The sequence below is a fragment of the Vigna unguiculata genome, chromosome 6 (genome assembly GCF_037176805.1).
Source record: "Vigna unguiculata cultivar grain cowpea cultivar isolate G323 ecotype 2 chromosome 6, ASM3717680v1, whole genome shotgun sequence".
In the NCBI taxonomy this organism is placed as follows: domain Eukaryota; kingdom Viridiplantae; phylum Streptophyta; class Magnoliopsida; order Fabales; family Fabaceae; genus Vigna; species Vigna unguiculata.
The window spans coordinates 49,744,250-49,765,721 of record NC_140797.1 but is presented as its reverse complement, the minus strand read 5'-3'; the positions used below and the strand labels follow the sequence as shown (position 1 = coordinate 49,765,721).

At 31.8% G+C, this 21,472-nt stretch overlaps 2 protein-coding genes across 2 annotated transcripts; both read right to left on the bottom strand.

Annotated features, from left to right (window-relative positions):
- Positions 1–63: 63 nt before the first annotated feature.
- Positions 64–3,192, bottom strand: CPHSC70-1 (chloroplast heat shock protein 70-1). The gene is made up of 7 exons (XM_028075032.2): positions 2,574–3,192; positions 2,148–2,480; positions 1,909–2,051; positions 1,689–1,787; positions 1,325–1,514; positions 798–1,196; positions 64–637 (listed from the first exon to the last, which is right to left on the bottom strand). Exons 1-7 carry the CDS (start codon positions 3,072–3,074, stop codon positions 233–235), a joined length of 2,070 nt encoding a protein of 689 aa, XP_027930833.1. The 5' UTR covers positions 3,075–3,192; the 3' UTR covers positions 64–232.
- Positions 3,193–5,358: 2,166 nt separating this feature from the next.
- Positions 5,359–10,835, bottom strand: SK41 (shaggy-like protein kinase 41). Its single transcript, XM_028076705.2, has 12 exons — positions 10,399–10,835; positions 10,082–10,174; positions 9,892–9,951; positions 9,515–9,787; positions 8,992–9,066; positions 7,668–7,724; positions 7,440–7,580; positions 7,294–7,344; positions 6,793–6,888; positions 5,943–6,026; positions 5,755–5,857; positions 5,359–5,608 (listed from the first exon to the last, which is right to left on the bottom strand). The coding sequence occupies exons 1-12, from the start codon at positions 10,537–10,539 to the stop codon at positions 5,520–5,522; spliced, it is 1,263 nt and encodes a 420-aa protein (XP_027932506.1). The 5' UTR covers positions 10,540–10,835; the 3' UTR covers positions 5,359–5,519.
- Positions 10,836–21,472: the final 10,637 nt, after the last annotated feature.

Genomic DNA, 21,472 nt, shown 5'->3' with positions numbered 1-21,472 from the left:
AGAACATAATTGTCTGCGGTAAAACTGGGAACATAAAATAAAACGAACATAAACCAATAATCCTTATCAAAAAGAAAAAAAATACTAAGAATGCGTTTCATTAAGTACATGCTGAGTTCCTACAAAATCCGTGTCTATTTTTAAAGGAAATACGCACCCACTCACCATTGACAAAAATATCATTTAAGAATTTGGGGGGGAAAATAAAAATACTCTCTGTAGGTAACTACTTTCATTTAGAGTCGGTGAAATCTGCATCGATGACATCACCTTCCGGTCCCTTGCCGGAAGATTCTGAAGGGCCAGCATCGGCACCAGGTGGGGGAGTAGGGCCTCCTGCACCAGCAGCTCCTGGCTGGTTGTAAAGGGACTGACCAAGCTGCATAACTTCCTGATTGAGGGCAGCCATGGCATCCTTAATAGTTTGGGTCGAACCCCCAGAAATTGCTTCTTTAAGCTCCCCTAGTTTTGCTTCAACCTTCTCTTTGACGGGGCCAGGAACCTTGTCTCCAAGCTCTTTCAATTGTTTCTCTGTCTGGTATACCACGGAATCTGCCTGGTTCTTAGTGTCGATAGCGTCCCTCTTCTCTTTGTCTTCCTTTGAAAATTTCTCAGCTTCCTTCACCATTCTCTCCACCTGTATTTCATTCCGCAGACAGCAGTAAGCATTCCCACTTCAAAAGCCCCTCCCATAATCATAAAATTGACGTTTCTTTCGTATAATAATACAAAAAGAAGCAACTGCCAACAAAAACAATAAGCAAAGGCTATACAAGACTGTAAACTATAGTGGATACCTCATCTGAAGGTAAGGTGCTAGCACCAGTAATGGTAATATCTTGCTTCTTCCCCGTGCCCTTGTCAATAGCAGTAACCGAGAGAATGCCATTGGCATCAATATCGAATTTCACCTCAATCTGAGGAACTCCACGAGGTGCAGGAGGGATACCATCCAGCCGGAAGCTACCAAGTGACTTATTGTCCCTAACAAATTCTCTCTCACCCTGAAGGACATTGATCTCTACACTGGTCTGTCCATCAGCAGCGGTAGAGAAAACCTCGGACTTCGATGTGGGAAGAGTGGTGTTTCTAGGGATAATTTTGGTCATCACACCACCTAGAGTTTCCAGACCCAAAGATAATGGAGTGACATCCAACAGCACAATGTCGCTGACGTCTCCAGCCAAAACACCAGCCTAAAAGCACAATTATGGAAAAAATGGTCAACGATAATAGAGACTCTTCAAAGCATAGAGACATTCTCTGTCCCCTCCCCATTCCCTTCAAATTACACAATTCTTCAAAGATTAAAGCTAAATCTCACCTGAACTGCAGCTCCAAGAGCAACCACTTCATCGGGATTGACAGTGACATTCGGGTCCTTGCCAGTCAACTTCTTTACAAGCTCCTGAACGGCTGGAATACGTGTTGATCCACCCACAAGGATAACCTCATCAAGATCCTTAAATGAGAGCTTTGCATCCCTCAACGAGTTTTCAACTGGTGTCCTGAGCCTGAAACACAATTCATACAAGTACAACCATGCTTAGACAGTTTGTTCCGCTTTAGTGAAAACATCAAAAACCTTACGCTTGGCATCCATTAAACTTGAGTGCTTAAGTGAAAAAAGCAAAAATCTTATGTTTATCATTCATTAAAATTCAGAGCAAGTTCAAATCTATCGTTACCTGTCAAGAAGATCTGAACACAATTCCTCGAATTTAGCCCTTGTGATTGTTGTCTCGATATGTTTGGGACCATCTGCTGTAGCAGTAATGAATGGTAAACTGAAAACATAGGCACAATATCTCAGTGGTTTGCTTAATTAGCACAAGATGTCATAAAATGCAATGGGAAAAAGAATACAAGGACGTGTGTAGTAGATGCCCATACGAGAAAGGTAAATACCTAATGTTAGTCTGAGTCAATGATGAGAGTTCCATTTTAGCTTTCTCTGCTGTCTCGGTGAGACGCTGAAGAGCTTGTTTGTCTTTCAAAAGGTCGATGCCTTCATCTCTCTTGAAATTGGAAGCCAGCCAGTCAACAATTCTCTATAGCCAAAGAAGGATGCAACAGAAAAGAGTAAGCAAACCACAATTAACTAAATTTTCTAGAATTCTCAGGATCAGAAAGAAGGGCAAGGCAACCTTATCAAAGTCATCACCACCCAGATGTGTATCCCCAGAAGTAGACAGCACCTCAAACACTCCATCGCCAACCTCAAGCACCGAGACATCAAACGTACCACCTCCGAGGTCAAAGACCAAGATAGTTTCATTGTTTTTCCTTTCGAAACCATAGGCCAAGGATGCAGCAGTTGGTTCGTTGATAATCCTGAGAACCTCCAGACCAGCAATCCTGCCGGCATCCTTGGTAGCAGTCCTTTGCGAGTCATTAAAATAAGCAGGGACGGTAACAACAGCCTTGGTCACTTTATCGTTCAAAAACTTGGAAGCATCGTCCACAAGCTTCCTCAAGACCTAAACAGCGCACATGTAGGTATCAATAACACAGCAACCCAGCAATTAACATCGTGAATGAGAAAATATAAAGAAAAGAAAGAGAAAGGTGACCTGGGCAGAAATTTCCTCGGCAGCGAACTGTTTACCAATGGCGGGACAGTCGAGTTTGACGTTGCCGTTGTCATCTCTGATGACTCTGTAAGAGACCTGCTTGGACTCCTCGTCGACCTCGGACATCTTCCTGCCAATGAACCTCTTGACGGAGAAGAAAGTGTTCTCCGGGTTAACGACGGCCTGACGCTTGGCGATTTGGCCAACGAGTCTATCGCCGCTCTTGGTGTAGGCGACAACGGAGGGGGTGGTTCTTTGACCCTCGGCGTTGGTGATGATGGTGGGCTTGCCGCCTTCCATGGCGGCGACGGCGGAGTTAGTTGTTCCCAAGTCGATGCCGACGACTTTCTCATTGACGACGCGGAGACGACCTACCCTCCTGGGTCTGCTCTTGACCTTGATGAAGGCCTTGGTATTTAGCCTCTGACCCAAGAATAGGGTTCGGGAACTGGCGAAGGAGGGGGTTCCAAGGCCGTGTATTTGAGCGTTTGAGCAAGCCATGTTTGTTACGGGCGAAACCCTAATCTGATAATTGGGCGGGGAGAGAGAGAGAGAGAGAGAGATGGGAGCGTGAAAAGGTAAGGGTGAGGTAGGAGAGTCCACGCAAGAAGAAGGGCTGATGAAAAATAAATAAGAAGGAAGGAGGGTTTTGGTTTGGGAGAGGATGAGGGTTATGTTACGTCCTCTGTGCAGCCACGTGTGCTTATTCTAGAACCATCTCAATTTCCTCATTTCATTTTTTTTTTTCATAACAAACAAATCGCTACAACCTACTACTACACTCTAGTACTTTTTCATTTTTTTTTTTCACACTTCATATTTTTTTCCAACGTTTAGATTTATTATCCATCATATTTTCAATTATAATTTTAGTTCTCAAATTTTTAGTTTTATGTAAATGCCTTATCTGTTATAATTATAAAAAAAAAATAAGATACTATAAAATTACCCAATAGTTCATATTTATATTATTGACACATTCCATTTCAGTGATTTTTCAGTCATTTGCTATGTAGAAATACCAAAAATGTTCCATTTTGCTAAGTTTTCTCTACCAAATATTCATGTTCCTTATGTTCTTATAGAAGATGTAGACTGTGTTTGTGTGTTAGAATGAAGTAAACGGTCATACAAAAAAACAATAGGAAATCGGTTAGGGTTTTTTCTCTATTCGCCTTCGGTTAGTCTAAAGTTGGTTTATTTTTTGTTTTCTTCCTTTAATTTTTGAATGAGAATTGTGATTTTTATAACATAGGTTTAGGATTGAAAAAAATAAAAATAAATATATATATATATATATATATATATTTTGTCGTTCTTTTCTATGTTGGAACTTTTATTGTCCCAATTTATACCAATCTACTTTTGCCAGTTTAGGTGCTTTTGAATACTATTTTTAGATCTTACATTTTTTGGACTTAATGGTTTAAATATTTTAAAATAATATTTTTTTAACTAAGATTTGTGTGGTTAAATATTAATTTAGTTACTAATGGGCTAACTTTGTGGTAATACAGGTTGTGGTTCTGTTTAATTTCCTCTTATGAACGATGTATATAATATATTTATACTAACTACTTTCAATATAGTTTAGGATCTCTATTTTTTAGGAATTTGTTGGTTCTCAATTTTTAATAAAGATTTATTTTGTTTTAAATATTTATTGCCTTTACTTGAACTTTTGTAATAATGAACTTTTGCGATAATATTTATATTAAACTATTGATGTGACTTTTAGACCGAAGCAAATGTAAAAGCTTATGATTTTGTTTTTCAAATATTGTCACAATAAAATGGTTTTGTTGATAAGAATATATCATAGACATAAGTAAGATTGGAAAAACTAATTTAGAAAATATAATAACAGTGGTTAATGTAATCATATTTTTATGATTTTAATTTATTGTCAAGTCCTTATTATTCAGAAAAATTTTAACAACTATACTCCATATATTTTTCATAGCCCATTTTTAGTATTTTTAAAGAGTCTATTTTACATTTTTTTTACATGTTCTATCTTTTATATTAATAAAGAAACATACTCTAACAATTTATACAGACATATTAATTTTCTAAACTAATAAATATTTTTCACGTCCATTATATTTTGAAACTTAATTATAAACTTAAAATTATTTATTATTTATATTTAAAATTTAATTATAAACTTTAAAATAGTTATTATTTTTTTTTCTTCGACCTCTAATTTTTTTTAATATAATATATATTTACTTACCTAAAAATATACAGACAAATATCTAGACGTGCTTAAAACTAGTTATTAGTAAAAGAAAGTATTAGATAGGAGATAAAATATTGAGGGATAAATTTTGAAGGCATGTGAGAAATGCATTTTCAACTCTCACGAGAGGAATAAAAAATCAGCATGATTCCTGCAATGGCATGATCAGACAAACTACACTAGATGGATCAAATTATTTCAATATGCCTTCACACATTAAACCATGCACAGCTTAAAATTATACTATCCTAGTATGTCGTATGTCATACATCTAAACTCTTAAAATCATATTTTCAATCCCGTGATTTTAGATTTGATCATATAAGAAAATGTCCTAATTTTTTTTAATTTGCTCAATCCTTAACAAATCTATGCGAAATTCTTTATAAATATCGTTATATATTTATATATATTCTTTTTATTTTTGATAGAAAAAAAAAAAAAGAGGGCCTCGAATAACCAATGGCATAAATATACATGAAAACGTCTCCTCAACAAGAATAAAAAAAACAACACCTTTTGATAATAAAATTCCAAAAAGAAAAAAAAAAAAATCATGCTATATATTATATTATATTATATTATATTATATTATATATAATAAAATATAATTCTAGGAACTCTTTGTGGGGAGTTTTTCTCCGATGCACCAGATAATTTACAGCCTGCTAGTAATTGACAACAACTTAGAGAGAGTAAAATAGCTAAGTGTGCAAAGCCATAAATAAGTTCTGTTTACGCGCATGCTCTGGAATAAGAAGATTGATAACATCAGGGGGTATGCCAGAAAGTTCTGCATAAATGAACAACCAGAAAATTAGTATGACAAAATTTGTTTTGTAACCCCAAGATCCCAAACCATAGGGACTAAAACCCACACTAATTAATACGAATCATTAGTAGATTGTGGTGAGATATGAGGAAGCTGATTAAACTCACCCTGAGATTTAAAATTGAAAAGTGGAGGAAGTGGTCGACCATTAGGAAGACGGGTGTTGGGGTCCCTCAATTCATCAAAAAATGGATGAATGCAAGCCTCCAACTGCAGAGCCACAACATCATAATAGTCAAACAAATTTACAAAAGAGAAAAGTAAATTATAAAAACATTGGAGACATTCAACTTACCGCAGTGCATCTCAAATTGGGAGAGTACTGAAAGAACCTACACACAAGGTCCACTGCTTCTGGAGGTAAACGTTTCTGAAAGACCTATAAAATCAGGATAATATCACTGTAAATCTCTCATTCACACGTTTTACTAATACTTCGCATATGCTCAAATTGAAAAGCTTCACGCGTGCACACACGCATTAGAAGGACCAATATATAGCATCGATTCAACCAAGATATTAATGCCTATCCTTCATCTTAGAATGCTGAAAGGAGTCCTCAATCCCTCGCCAAGCATTGGGAAACTGCGACCATGTTTGAAAAATGTAGCCCATTACAATTTTAACTTTTGTCCAAGTACTACTGTCCTACCCTCCTGTATCTACCTACAACTATCAGTAGTACTGCACTAATCCACTCCCATGCATATCCAGTATGGCAGACAAACCAAACCCAGAAAAGGGCTGACTCCTTGATCTATATTCAACTCCTTTTAATGCCCCAATAACTTACAACCAAAACAATTTATATCAACCTGCAACCTCCACAATTAAACTACAATACAACTAGGAAATGGGAAAAAAAAAAACTAAATCAAAAGAAAATGTAGGTCCTACTGCTTGTGAGAGAAAAACACAAAAAGTTCTGCCACATTATAATAATATCATATTGAAATACTTGCTCAAAGAAGACTACTTCACATATCGTTTATGAAGTGCATAGTATCAGTACGGTATAGGTTCAACAATGATTAAAATACAGCTGTTCTAGGCAATGAATTAGCAAAAGGAAATTTAGCCTAAATCCTGAATTACTACATTCATGGGAAGTTACAGAATGCAAGAAAGAAGATGAGAGAAAGAACCTTGTGCCATGGATGAGGTTTTATCTGTGGAAACTTAAACTCAGTATAATTAGGGTTCATGCACTTTATCTCCTCCCTAGTTGGAGTTCCCAAAACCTGAAATAAAAATAATTAAATGTATTTGTTCATGACTCTATTGTGAGAATAGTGAACGGTAAAACTTTATACCAGAACAATGAAAGAACTTGAGAACTTCAAAATACAAAAATGTACTAGTAAAGGAAAATTTACTTTTTGTTTGGTATATTTCTCTCAAACCAAGACGAGAAGAACAAGCATAGCAGAATATTTGTACATCTAAGACTACAATCGTTGCTCTAAAGAAAATAAATACATTCCTTTCATTGAGCCAGGATGCAGAGAAAATGTACAAATCCTCAGGGCATACACCGTTTCTGGTGGACCAAACTGAATTTGGTGTGCATATAACATCTAAAAAATATATTCACATCTAGGATAGCAAAATCCAGATTAATTGAAAACCATATGGTAAATCCTTACCTTGATGATTTCAACTAGCTGATCAACTCCACTCTCCCCAGGAAACAATGGCTGCAAACCAACTTGAACTTCAGGAAAAACACAATGAAACAGATAAACGATGAAATGAGAAAAATGTAGTCACAATTTTTCAAGAACTACATTACCTGTCCAAGGAGTAATTCAGCCATTACGCAACCAGTAGACCATATGTCTATGGCAGTTGTATATTCGGTGGCCCCAAATATAAGTTCCGGAGCACGGTAGTATCTTGAACAGATGTAAGAAACATTTGGTTCTCCTTTTACCTGATGTATTAGAAGAATATGGATGAAACTCAAGGACAAAAAATGTAGCTTCCATCAACCAACAGTGCACTTAAATCAATATCTTACCAACACTTTTGCACTACCAAAATCACATAGTTTCAGCTGATGAGTATGGGGATTCACCTGACATGAGCAACATACATTTGAGTCAAACAAATAGTAACAGATGCCATACAAGTATATTTGCTACATACTCTATCATCTTTCAGTTAGGCTGTTAAGCCAGTCAAAATGATTATAAAAGCTTCACTTATCTTTCACATTATATAAGAATTTATTCCAAAAGATCTAGATATTAATTTTCTTTTTACAAAAAGTTAAAGTTTGACAATCCAAATAATCAGAACTACATAATTTTAACTACAAAACAATGAAACAAGATTTTCGCATAGAGATTTAACAGAGTGTTGGTAAAATAAAGCCATTGTTGCTGTGCAGCTTCAACCTCTCTAACTTAATAGCTCAAGCTTTTAGGAAGTTGGACCAGAAAATGGTACTGAATTTCTTTGACTAAGTGATCAGGACATGTTATTAGTAAAATCAAGCTATTATTGCTGTGCAGCTGGTGCCTCTCTAACTTAATAGCTCGAGCTATAGGAAGTTGGACATAACATGGTACTGAATTTCTTTGACCAATTGGTTAGGACACTTTATTAGTAATATGAAGCCAATACTGGGCTTCCGAACAAACAATTAAAGTGATATTATAAAGTACGACCAGCATTCACAAAACCATCAACTTCAATGCAAATTAAAGGAAAATTCAGACATCATCAACTGATTAAAGCAGACTACATTTAACAAGACTTACAAATATAAAATCACCTTAATTCACACATGCAGAGACATGGGAGGATGTGGGACCAAGCAGTCAGGCAGACATTTCAAGAATAATAAAATTAAAATTGAACGGAATAAGCCGTGTGATTATTTGCTTGAGAACATATTGAAAGAGGGATGCGTAAACATGTGTGGAGAAGACATGTAGAAGCCCTAGTTGGGAGAGTAGACTGGATAAAAGGCAATCCAATCGTTAATTTGTTAGACAAAGGGAGATTGAGAAAAGCTATAGCTGAAACCATTAAAAAGGATTTAGAGTTCAATGTTTTTGTTTTTGTATAAGATTTATGATAGAACATAATGACATCATTTGGTTCATGTGGTCAACCATACCTAAAGGGAAAAGGCTTGGTTGTTGTTGATCACAAAATATTTATTGGAGTTCACTAGTGCTTCCTACTTCCCTTTCAGTGTAGATTTATATCAGATATAAGAATGCTAAAAATAAATAATAAATAATATCATAATAGATGAGTGCAGTAAGAGAGAAATACTATATACAAAATAAGTTTCACACAACAAATAAATCAATAACTCAGAATTGTCTTACAAGTAGGTTCTGAGGTTTGATGTCACGGTGACATATACCAATGCAGTTATGTATATAAGCAAGGGCCCTGCAAATCTGCAGCCAAAACCAGAGAAAAGAAGAAATAAAGATATAAATGGGCAAGAAAATAATAAGGATTTAGAATGTGTAAATGACACAATTTCTCACTTTCGTTCTGCAAGACTGTTTCTCATGCACAAAAAGCAATATCCACTATTTTTTCCCCTTTTTTTAACAATTCCTTTGAAAAAGAAATCCATAGATGAAACTGGAACTCAAAATCTTCATATCAGACATAGCTAAAGCTGGGGAATTTTAACATGAAAGTTTAAGAAAAACAATCAAAGCAGGGTTAACAAGGGGCGAGTTAGCACTTCATGGGCTATTAATATGCGACTATTAACACTTTAACACATGTACGATATTTATAAATTGAAATACCCAAGGGATTGCTTCATGCTATTATTATATGAATTTCCAGTTTTTCATTTCCAGATCTAACAGGAAGGAAGCAATCACATACCTGGTAGGTATAAAGCTTTACATATATCAAAGGCATTCGCTGGTTAATCCTGCTGTAGCTCCTTGCGATGCGATTCACGGTTTCAGGAACATATTCAAGGACAAGATTCAAGTAAACTTCTTCCTTGTCAGTTGTTGAGAAGAAACAATGCCGTAGGGCAACAATATTTGGATGATCCAGCATTTGCATAATTTGTAACTCTCTATTCTTGTAGCGCTTGTCCTGGAGAACCTTCTTGATGGCTACAATCTCTCCCGTTTCTCTACATTTTGCCTGATAAAAGCATTAATAAAATGAAAAAGGTATCAGAATGTCATACGTCGACAGCACGGGGTTCACAAAAGATATCAAAATCAAACCAAGTAGGTATGTCTCACCTGGAAAACAACACCAAAAGAGCCTGTTCCGACCACGTGTTCTGCAATATAACTGACATTCTGTCAACTCAAACAAAAAAACTGGTGTCAGACAAAACTTGCCGGTTGTCAACAGTTCAACTATGATTCCAGAACCTCGAGAATTCGAGAATTGTCAAACACCAAACGACCAGAAAGTGATTCTTTTAACCTGTTTAGATTGACCATTTCGGCCACCGATACTGGTTCTTATGACGTGCCCGGTCTCAGCACCCACACCATCAATGACGTCCGGCTCACTATCCTGCAAAAATACAAAGACAAAGCAATTGAAACTTACTGAAAAAGAAACAGTAGAAGAAAATTAAAATTTCGGGAGACGGTGTTTTCAAAACTTCTGTTTGAAAGTGGTGTCTACGAGCTATATTCTAAAATTAACGAAGAGAATGGAACAGGAAAAAGATGAATTCGAGATGCTTCTTGAATTAAAAAAAAAAAAAAGAAAAAAAAAATTAACAGTGTACTGACTCTATCGTCGTCGTGGTCTCTCAATCTCATCTCGAGCATCTCTCTGCCAAGCCAATCGACGGAACTGGAAGAACCCCTGAAGGCGGCGTTAACGGACCTGGAACTGCCGACCCCACCACTTCCGAGGCTAGCGGAGGCCATGGATGAAGATGAGGAAGAAGTGTTTGCGACGATGGATGAGAAATGGATCAGATCTAATCGGAAAGGGAAAAGCGAAGGGAGATCGGTGGAGAGAGGAGAGAGGAGAAAGAAGGGAAAGAAGATAATGGTTGTGAAGAGAAGAGGTGAGAGTGACCTTGTTGAAGTGGAAGTGTCAGTTTGTGGTGAGAATGAAAGCAGTGGAATTGCATCTTACTCTCTCTCACTTTCAACCATTCTCATCTCTTCTTCTTCTTCACTTCCATTCTCTCTTCTTATTTATTCCATTCCACCTTTTCCTTTACATCTATACAATAATACCAATTATTCCTCCTTCTTCAACCTTCCCTCTACCCACTTTCCACTTTTCTTTTCTTTTTCTTAATTTTCATTTTCTCGCATAATTTTAGGTTTTTCGGATTTTACCCTTCATCCTAATATCATGAATTTCATCAACAGTGGTTCACTTTACAAACTATTGAAAATGCAGGTAATTAAATTATTTTTAAAATATTGGGATATTTTCCCATGAATTAATCTTTTTTATGAATTAAGATTAACTTTGAGAGCGTTTAATCATTATTTTTATAATTTACCGATTCTGATATTTTTTAAAAATGTTATTGAAATGGATAAGTTGTTTTGGATGTCTACTTCACTACGGATAAGTTTTATTTATGTTGTATGTACGGGTATCTCTAAATGTGATTGATTACTTCCATGTAGATATCATTTTTTGTTTTTTTTTTTTTGTGTTTTTATATTATACGGGGTTTTCTTGCCTATGTTGTGATTTGGGTTTTAAGATTTAAATTTTATGATGATAAAGTGTTTTTATATTTTAAAATAATACGTAAGATGACTAAATTATCTGATTTAATTGAAAGTCATTACAACTTGTTAACTTGAAGACTAAAATTACTTGAAAAACTTATATCAGAGAAGCATATGAATGGAATATAGGAATTAGATGTACCATATAAAAAAATAAAGGCTTAAATAGTTATTTGATCTTAGTTTTGGTCGACTTTTTTTATTTTAGTCCTATTTTTAAAATTGTTTTCAGTTTGATCATACTTTTTGTTATATTTTTTCAATCAAATCCTTTTTGCTAACACCGTTAAAATAGTTAACGGATGTGAACAGTAACTGTCACGTGTCATTTTGTGATTTTTTTGATTTTTTTTTAATATTTTTTATTTTAAAAAAAATAAAATTTTTTTTAATTTAAAAAAAAATGTACACGTGTCAAGCCCATATCATGCCACGTGTCATTTTTGTGATTTTTTATTTTCTTTTAATTTTTTTTTAAATTTAATTTTTTTTATTTTAAAAAAATCCACGTGTCAAGCTAATATCATGCCACGTGTCAGAGTCAGTTTTTTATATTCAATTTGGTCCCAATATTCGTTAATTGTTTTCAATTTGGTCCTATTTTTTTTTTAAATTTAACATTTTTGTTCCTCTCCAGATTGATACAAAATTTAATTTGTATATATTAAAATGCATATTTTTGTTAAATATTTTTAATTTAGAATTAGCATTAGTTTAAAATTAAAACGAAAAAAAAAAAACAATAACACCACTAATTTAAAATTTTAAGAGGTTAAAAATATTTAATTTTAAACCAACTCTAATTTTAAATTAAAAATATTTAATAAAAATATGTAGTTTAATAAGAATATTCATACAACTGCAATTAAGCCACATTTATATACAAATTATATTTTATCTTTGGAGAGGAAAAAAAATACTAAACTAAAAAAAAAACTAGGACTAACTTGAAAATAAATAACGAATATTATGACCAAATTGAATATAAAAATATGATTCTGACACGTGGCATGATATTAGCTTGACATGTGGATTTTCTTTTAATTAAAAAAAATTTTAAAAAAAATTTTAAAAATTTTAAAAAAAATTTAAAAAAAATTTAAAAAATTAAAAATAAATTAAAAAAATTAAAAAAAATCACAAAAATCACAAAATGACACGTGGCAGTTACTGTTCACATCCGTTAACGATTTAGACGGAGTTAACGGAAAGGAGTTGATTGAAAAAATATAACGAAAAGTATGACCAAATTCAAAACAATTTCAAAAGTAGGACCAAAGTAAAAAAAGTCGACCAAAACTATGACCAAATGACTATTTAAGCCAAATAAATAATATTACGAACATTATTTTCATGCTGTCTCGCATCTATGTATGTATGAATAACACTTGTATGTATAAATAGTAAAATATTATTTCGGTGTCCACCGTAATTGGGCACCCAAATATAGAGATGTCAAAATGGGTTTCAATCCGTGAGTCAACTCAGTTCCTTACGGGTTCGAGTCGGGTTGGATTGAGAAAAATTTAACTTTTTCAAGAGTGGGTTGAACTCAACCCGATTCACTTAACCCACAAACATCTTTTTACAATTTTTTTTCAATTTTTTTAAATTTTCTTTTAATTTTTTTAATAATTATTTACTACTCCTATTATATTTGTTCAAAATTTCATATTTTTAAATGCTAGAATGTTGTTTAATTATATTTGAATAGTTTGAATATTTAACTAATTTGATTGTCAGGTTATATATGTTAATACTTTAATCTTTAACTATAATCTTTATAATAAATTACTAGTAATCATCTTATAAACAAATTTTTTATAAATTAGTATGAAAAAAAATGTATAGTTTTTTTATTTATATTTTGTTGAATAACATGATAGAAAATTTGTAATATTAGTCATACTTTCTTAGACTATATAGATACTTTTTTGTAAATAATTCTTCATATATTGGTGGTGAGAATAATCACAACATTGGTTCTTGATTTAACTATAATTGTCATCTCATAGGTTACTTAAAATTTTATTTAAATATTTGAATACTAAAAAACAAAAAAATAAGTTTTTTAGGTGGGTTGGTGAACCAATCCACTTAACCCACTAACCTGTGGTGGGTTGAGTCGAGTTACAAAATTTCTGGCTTACCATAAAGTGAACCGAGTTGGGTTCACTCATTTTCAACCCGGCTCGTGGTGAACCAGCCCGTGTGAGCCGGGTTGGCTCACTTTTAACATGTTTATCCAAATATAATTTCATTTTTTTTTCTCAAAATACTACATAGATTATGAAAATAACTTTGTGTTTGAATTAGATGATGAATTTGAAAATAAAAATCGGGGAAATTGAGGTTGTTTAAATTAAGAAAAAATAATAAAAAATTAAAAATTAAAATAAAAGTTAGTGAATCATCTCATATGTTCAATAAATTAAAAATTACTATAAATTTGTAATACATTCAGATATTATATTTTAATACATAAATATTATTTTATATAATTACTATTCACTTTCTTCCAAAAAAAAGTTAAGATGTTAATTCTATCTTGATTGTAGCGCAAATTTTCATTGGTTTGTGCAGAGTACATCCAGACTCTTCTTTTTCATGAAACAAATGGACTATCACTGAAGTAAGTAGATATTTTTTATAACATAGGTATTAATAATTAATACTAAAATCAAATAACAATTCACATATATATCATCTCAAATATGTAATTAAAAATTCATATAAGTTTTATCTTTTTTTCAATAACCATTTTCGTATAACAAAATTCACTTAAACAAAATTCCAACTCAATATAATATGCAACCTAATATTCATCTAACATTTATAATAAACATTCAAATACAATTCATCAAATAATAATAAAAAAAAAGCTTCAACAAAATTATGCTCATCTAAACGAAAATTAGACAGAAACTAAGTTGAATTATGGTGTTATTTTCACTGAAGTGCAAATAGAACTAAAAGTAAGGTAATTTTCAACTCTATATATGTTTTCCTAAGCAAGCAATCTCTTGCTTTAGCGAAAAATAGGACAAAGATTAAGGTTTGGGTCTCTGTTTTATTTTCGTTGAGTAAATATCCTTCACTTGATTGAAAATATAGAAAAATTAACTTTAAGGATTGTTTCAAAAGTATTTCAATAATATAATTTTGAAAGATCGATTAATGCAAACCATGATTTACTCAAACATCATTTTTGGTCTCTTAACTAAATCATATTTTATCATAAAAAATGTTATATAAATATACTCTACTTGTGTAAACTATATTCAAAACTCTCTTTTAAGAAAAAGTTATAGAATGATTTGGTCATTAGATTAATATATCCACAAGAGTACCCAATTTAAACATGTTAAACAATAATTTGTTAAACAAAACTTGATTAAGGTTACGAAATTTTAACCAACCACAATCTCAGCATAAAATTCATGATATCGTTACCACATCACTTTCATATTCAAATCTATTGTCCTAAAGTTTTATTAAAAAACATAAATAGTTCTATTTGCCTGCGATAATTATTCTCAAGGCAGAAATTTTCAAAAAACAAACTTAAATTATCACTTTTATTAACTGATATCATCAAAATTGGTAACAAAATCATGTAAAAGTAATAGAAAAAGAAATATATAAAGTGAACAAAAATTCACTTTGTTTAAAAAATTTATCGAGTAAAAATACTCTATGGTTCCTTAGCTACTAAAGTGCGATTAAATTTTGGAAAAGACAAAGATTTGAATCATAAACTTAGAGAAAAGTTCAAGAAAGAATGAAAGAAGAAATGAAAGGGGTGAGGTTACATTGCAAAGTGAATTTCTCAAAATTGACTCAGTAATGTGATATGTTTTCATTTATATGGTGCAATTTGACATTATCTATAGTAAATGCAAAAGTTTTTCGAGTTAAAGAAAAAGTGAGTAAAAACATTTTAAAAGTTTGCAAAGATGTAATTGATGTGAGTAAACAAATACAAATACAAACAATCACAAATATGTCATTAGTTTTATTGATTTTTCTGTTAAAGGGTAGACGTAAGTTATATTATAAATTATATTTGGAATAATAAATAATTATGAAGGTTTCAAAGAAAAAAAAATATTTGAAGATAATAATAGAGTGCAGAAAGGAAATTGATTTCAATCAATAATAATAAACTTGGTATCTCAAACCAAACCAACCAAATGTTCTTTCTTTTATCATATTTTTTCATAGATCAAGCACACTTTAAAAAGCTTCATAACTTATTTGTCTAAATGAATACTTGATAACATTTTTTAGCTCTCTGCATACTTCTAAAATTCTAAACGATATTTCAATTCACCAGTCCCTTTAAAACTTTATTGTATGTAAGAAACCAAAGCCGGTGTGAAAGACAAAATCAAGACAATTATGATAAATCATCAAAATGATATTTACCAAACACTAATAAATCAGAGGGTTAAACATGTTTTTGATCTCTTAACTTTCAGTAAAAATTGAAATTAGTTCATATTCAAAATTTTGTCCTAATTTAGTCCCCTAATCTTATAAATGTTTTGATTTAGTCATTTTAATCAATTTTTTAAAATTATTGAACGTTTTAAACATGTTTCATGAGAGCATTTGAGTGTTTATCCCGTTTGGAATATTTTCGCTTCAATATTAGTTAAGAACCTATCTTGAAAAATATTTGAAACATCAAATAAATTTAACAATTTTTTTGTTAAAATAACTAAATTCAAACATTTATAAAGTTAAAGGATTAAATTATAGCAAAGTTTCAAAGAGATATTAATTTCAATATTTACTGAAAGTTAAAAAACCAAAAACATATTTAACCCTAATTATAAAATCATATATAAGATGTGATGCAATTGGAATAATATTTTGGATCGGGAACGAAAATATTGCTTTCCGACAAATATTTTTGTGTGTTACTTTTAGATAAATTAATTAACACATAGTCAACTTAATAGAAAAACTCATACATTTTTATCATTTTTTAAAATTTCCCTTTACTTTTATATCTTTCTGGATTTTTTGTGTGAAAATTATGATGTTAGTCCTAATTCATTTTAGTGATTCTACGGAATTATACTTAGAATTTCTATATCCACTAAAAAATAAGAAAATAAGTAAGATGAAACTGTTATTATTATTTTTTTAATCCAAAAATTTAAATTTCTAAGAAGAATTAATAAAAATAAATTATTTGTATAATAAGTAAATTGTAAGTGTTGATGTAATGCAATAATATAATTAAAGTTGGGAAATTTTCTTCAATAAAATGAAAAAAAAAAGTTTTTGATTCTTACTTAATCTTTCAATCTAAATGACATAATAATACACACTTTTTCTGCCAAATCAAAATATCTGATATAAAAACAAACTTGCCTATCACTTTATTCTACAGAACCAGTATGAAGCTTTTGTGGTCTATATTTAAAGGACCTACATTCTTATAAAAAATACATGCAAAACATTTTAATACCAGGCTCACTAAATAATTTTTAACGTTATTCATTTAATTTTTATATAAATGTTTATATTTATAATTTTCACCATTTTAAAAGAGAACATTTTCACCTTAGGCATTTTATATATAAAAGATGTCGAATTATCCAAAACTTTTATTAATTAGTATATAAAAAGTATACTTCGGTGATTTTTATCAATTTAATCATTCAAATGTAACTTGTGTTCTCTTTACTATTTATGGTAAAAGATAAAAAAAATCATATTTTAGTATATCCAAATTTTGATTTATATAAATTAGTTATTCAACAATATTGATGTATTACTAATTTTTAATATAGGAGTGTTTTGAGAAAAAAAAAATCTAATTATAAAATTTATTAAACAATATTGATGCATTGCTATCGTTTGTTTGTATTCTCATTTAACAAACTATAAATATGATTATTTATTTCAAAATTTTGTTTATATATTTTTTATTATTAAATACAATATTTAATTATTAATTCTTTAACAGTAATAACTTTATAAGAGTAAAATAATTTTTAACCAAAATAAACTTTTATATTTATAAAGAAAAAAAGAAAGAAAATAAAAATTAATATTAAGTGGAGTAAAAAAAGTTTAAGGTGTCAAGAAAAGTTAAATTTAATGTTATGTTAGTACATTGTACTTTAAATCTGGACCGTAGAATGGGTATAAGAGTTGTAGTTTAATAAAAGGAGAATAAGATGAGTGGTTAACATTTCTCTTGCACAAGATCTGTTTACACATTCATTTCACTTTTTTTTTTTTTCTTTTATTAATGTTGATAGTATGAAAGTACCTAATCGGTTGTTCTGAGTGTGGCCCTGTCATTATCTGAGAGTTCTTTGTGTCAATAATAATAATAATAATAATAATTATTATTATTATTATTATTATTATTATTATTATGTTGAATCTTTTCTTTCTCTGTTCTTAAAATTAAAATAATAGGAGCAAAATTAAAATGAAGCATAAATTGAAATACACGTATTTTTTGGAACACGGATGATAATGGATAACAAACTCTTATTTGAAATATTTAATGTGATTGTTGATTAATTGATGACATGATCAGGTGCATGCATCCATGCATGAATGCTTCATCATTCACTGCCTTCAATCATCAACATAATATTCTATAATTAATAATGTATCCAATAATAGAATAAACATTTTTACACCACTGTTTACCTAAATTTAAAATTTTTATAGTAATTATATTCAAATTATTAAATCTATCAGACCAGGGACAGCAAACAAAAACAGTCTCTAATGCGTGAAAATTTGTGACCAAAAAAATATTCGAGTTAGACCAATAATATCTTATAACATACACTTAAAGTAGAAAATGGGTACAAGTTGAAACAATAGATCAACTATATTTTACCATGTCACAATGTAATTTCAGACTTTTACTTGAAATGTTAGAATTTTCATCACGTTTATATAGTTTTGAGAGAGTGGTGATGTACATTGTAACACCCTATATTATTAGTATAAAATATCAATTAGTATAAACATTTAAATTATAAATATATCGAACATTAATATAAATTACACCAGACAAATTTAACACAAATTAATTTTAAGAAATCAATAAAATTGCAAACTCACTTATATCAACATCAATTCGTCACATATTCACTAATTCGACTCAAACCTTTCCCCTACCTTAGAGAAATTGTCCTTACTAAAAAAAAGTCTCCTCAAATAGCTTTAACTAAAGACAAAAAAACTCACATTAATAATTTTAACACATATTTAAGGATTGGACAAAAAAATCTAACCTTTAATTCGATTCACTTTTGCTTCTATCCAATCTATTCAAAATTCATTTTATTAAAAATTTTATCCATTTAAAATTCATTTTATTGGATTTAGATTTCAATATGATCTACATTTTATACATATTATCAATTAGATATTTATTCTTTAAATCAAGATATTCAAATATGGATAATAAAAAAATCCAATCTAAATTTTTAATTTAATTTTTTAGTTGGGTTAATGGTCGAGATGGACAATTCAAATTTGACCGTTTTAGGATAAGTTGGTGCGATCCAAATTTGGTCGCATTTGACGAAGTCAGCCTTGTATGAAATTTGACCATATTCGGCCGAATTCAGTCGAATCGGTCCCGGTCAAAATTTAGCCCAGTCAGTCATGGACCAAATTTGACCATATTTAAACGAGTTGACCTCGACCCAAATTTGACCATATTGGCTGAGTCGACACTAAATGAAATTTGGTCGTATTTGGCCAGGCCACAACCAAAATTTGGTTGTATTTAGCATAGTTGGCTCTGACTGAAATTCGGTTGAATTCAATCGAGTCGGCCTCGACGAAAATTTAGCTAAGTCGACCCTAGTCCAAATTTTGCAGTATTCATCTTATTCGACCTCAGACAAAATTAGGTCGTTTCGACCAAGCCAATCACAATCAAAATGTCGCAGTATTCAACTAAGTCGGCCTAAGTCGAAATTTGGCTGAGTCGGCCATAACCCAAATGTGGTTGTATTGAGCTAAGTCAATCCCATACGAAATTTGGTCGTATTCGGCCGAGTCAGTCTTGATTGAAATATGGCCGTATTTAGCCATGTCGGCGCCAACCGAAATTCGGTCGAATCGAGTTGAGTTGGTCTCGATCAAAATTTTGGTTGTATTTAACCTAGTCGTCCCTAACCGAAATTCAATTGTATGATGCCAAATTTGAGTGAGCCAGTCTTGACCAAATTTTGGACATATTTGGCCTAGTCGGTCTTAACCAAAATTCGTTCGAATTTGGCCGAGTCACCCCAACCAAAATTCGTTCACTTTGCTTTTTTTTTTGTAAAAAATGAATTATAGATATTTAAGTTGATCAAGATATTTAGATATGGATTTAAATATTAAATCAAATATATGGATATGGATTTAAAAATAAATCAAATTAGTTATGTTGAAAAAGTGAATTTAGATTGAAAATCTTATCCAATTATTTGGATCTAAAACAAACGTGGATTAGATTATTAAAAATTTGATCTTTTACCACCTTAGGGCATGTTCGTTTGCATGTATTATCTGTAGAGAATGATTTGTGAAGATGAATTTTAAAAAAATTTATGTTCTCATGATACGATTTGAAAAGAAAAGCACGGATGAATTTACGAGATTGTTTTGAAAATTCATCACTTCATTTTATAAGGATTTAAGAAGATAACACATTATTTTACATTTATACCCTCTTTAAATTTTATATAAATATATATTTATTTTAGGCTTAATTACTGTTTTAGTCCTCGAATTTTGTCTAAAGTCTCAAAAAGGTCCTTTAAATATTCGGAGTCTCAATTTAGTCCTCTAATTGTCATAAGTGAATCAATTTGGTCCCCAAAATTAACGCCGTTAAAAATCGTAACAGAACAGTGACAAGGCTTAATGACTGTGTATGACTTTTAGTGACGTGGCCCGTATCAATCAATTGTAGTGTGCAAGGAAAGAAGTGTTCGAAGATCATCGTGGAAACGCTAAGCTAGGGTTCGCTAGGGTTCAATTTTCGTTGTGATTGGCACTGCATCAGATGAAATTTGGACATTGTGATCGACGACATTCAACAATCCAGGTGAGCTTCCAATTTTTTCGAAATCAATTTTAGGGTTTTTTGTTATTTGCGTTCAATATGATTTTGGGGGATTTGGGTTTGTTTTTGAGTTTGATTCTCGTATATCGTTTTTGAGTTTGGTTTACTGAGTAGAATGGTTTTCTGATTTTGATGGTTGTATTGTCCCACCATTGTGGTTCCTTTTTCTGTAATTTGTGGTCCCCTTCGAAATGGGGTTTAGTTTTTTGTAGTTTGTGGTCCCCCTTCGAAATGGGGTTTGATTTTCTGTCGGTTTGTCGGTTTGTCGGTGGTTTGTTTGGTAATAAAAATATGTGGTTTTGGGTATATGGACATTTCACAGCTTTGATGGATGACGAGAAGTTTGAAGTGGTTATCCACCATGGAGGGAACTTCGTGAACGAGGGTGGAGTTAAATATGTTAATGGCCAACTTAGTGTTTTGGCGTGTGATGAAGATAGATGGTCCTACTTTGAGGTGTTATCAATACTGCGAGAGATGGGTTATATTAATGTCAAAGATTTGTGCTATTCTGTTGGAGGTTGTGCAGTGTTGGAGGAAAGGTTACAACATTTCATTGATGACGTTGGTGCACTCCATATGGTGAGCATCGCGAAACGACATGGTTCAGTTCATATGTTTGTAATTCATTCAGTTTGTGAACCAGAGGTAGTACAGATGCTAGAATATTTTTCAGCTGGGGAGAATGCCACTGTGCCTGAAATTGTACCAGACCAAGTCGAACCTGACCGTCAAGTTCTAATGTAGGTGATAATCTGCCACCAAGTGTCAATTTGACTCAAGCTTCAACTTCAAATCAACCAATTTCAGCACCTACAACAACCACTCCAGCACCTGCAACGGCCATTCCAGCACCTCCAACAGCCATTCCAGCACCTCCAACAGCCATTCCACCAACTGCAACAGCCATTCCACCACTTTCAACACATCCCACTGCAACAGCAAATGCACCACAACGTCCCTCATCACGTGGCAGACCCAGCATGAGGC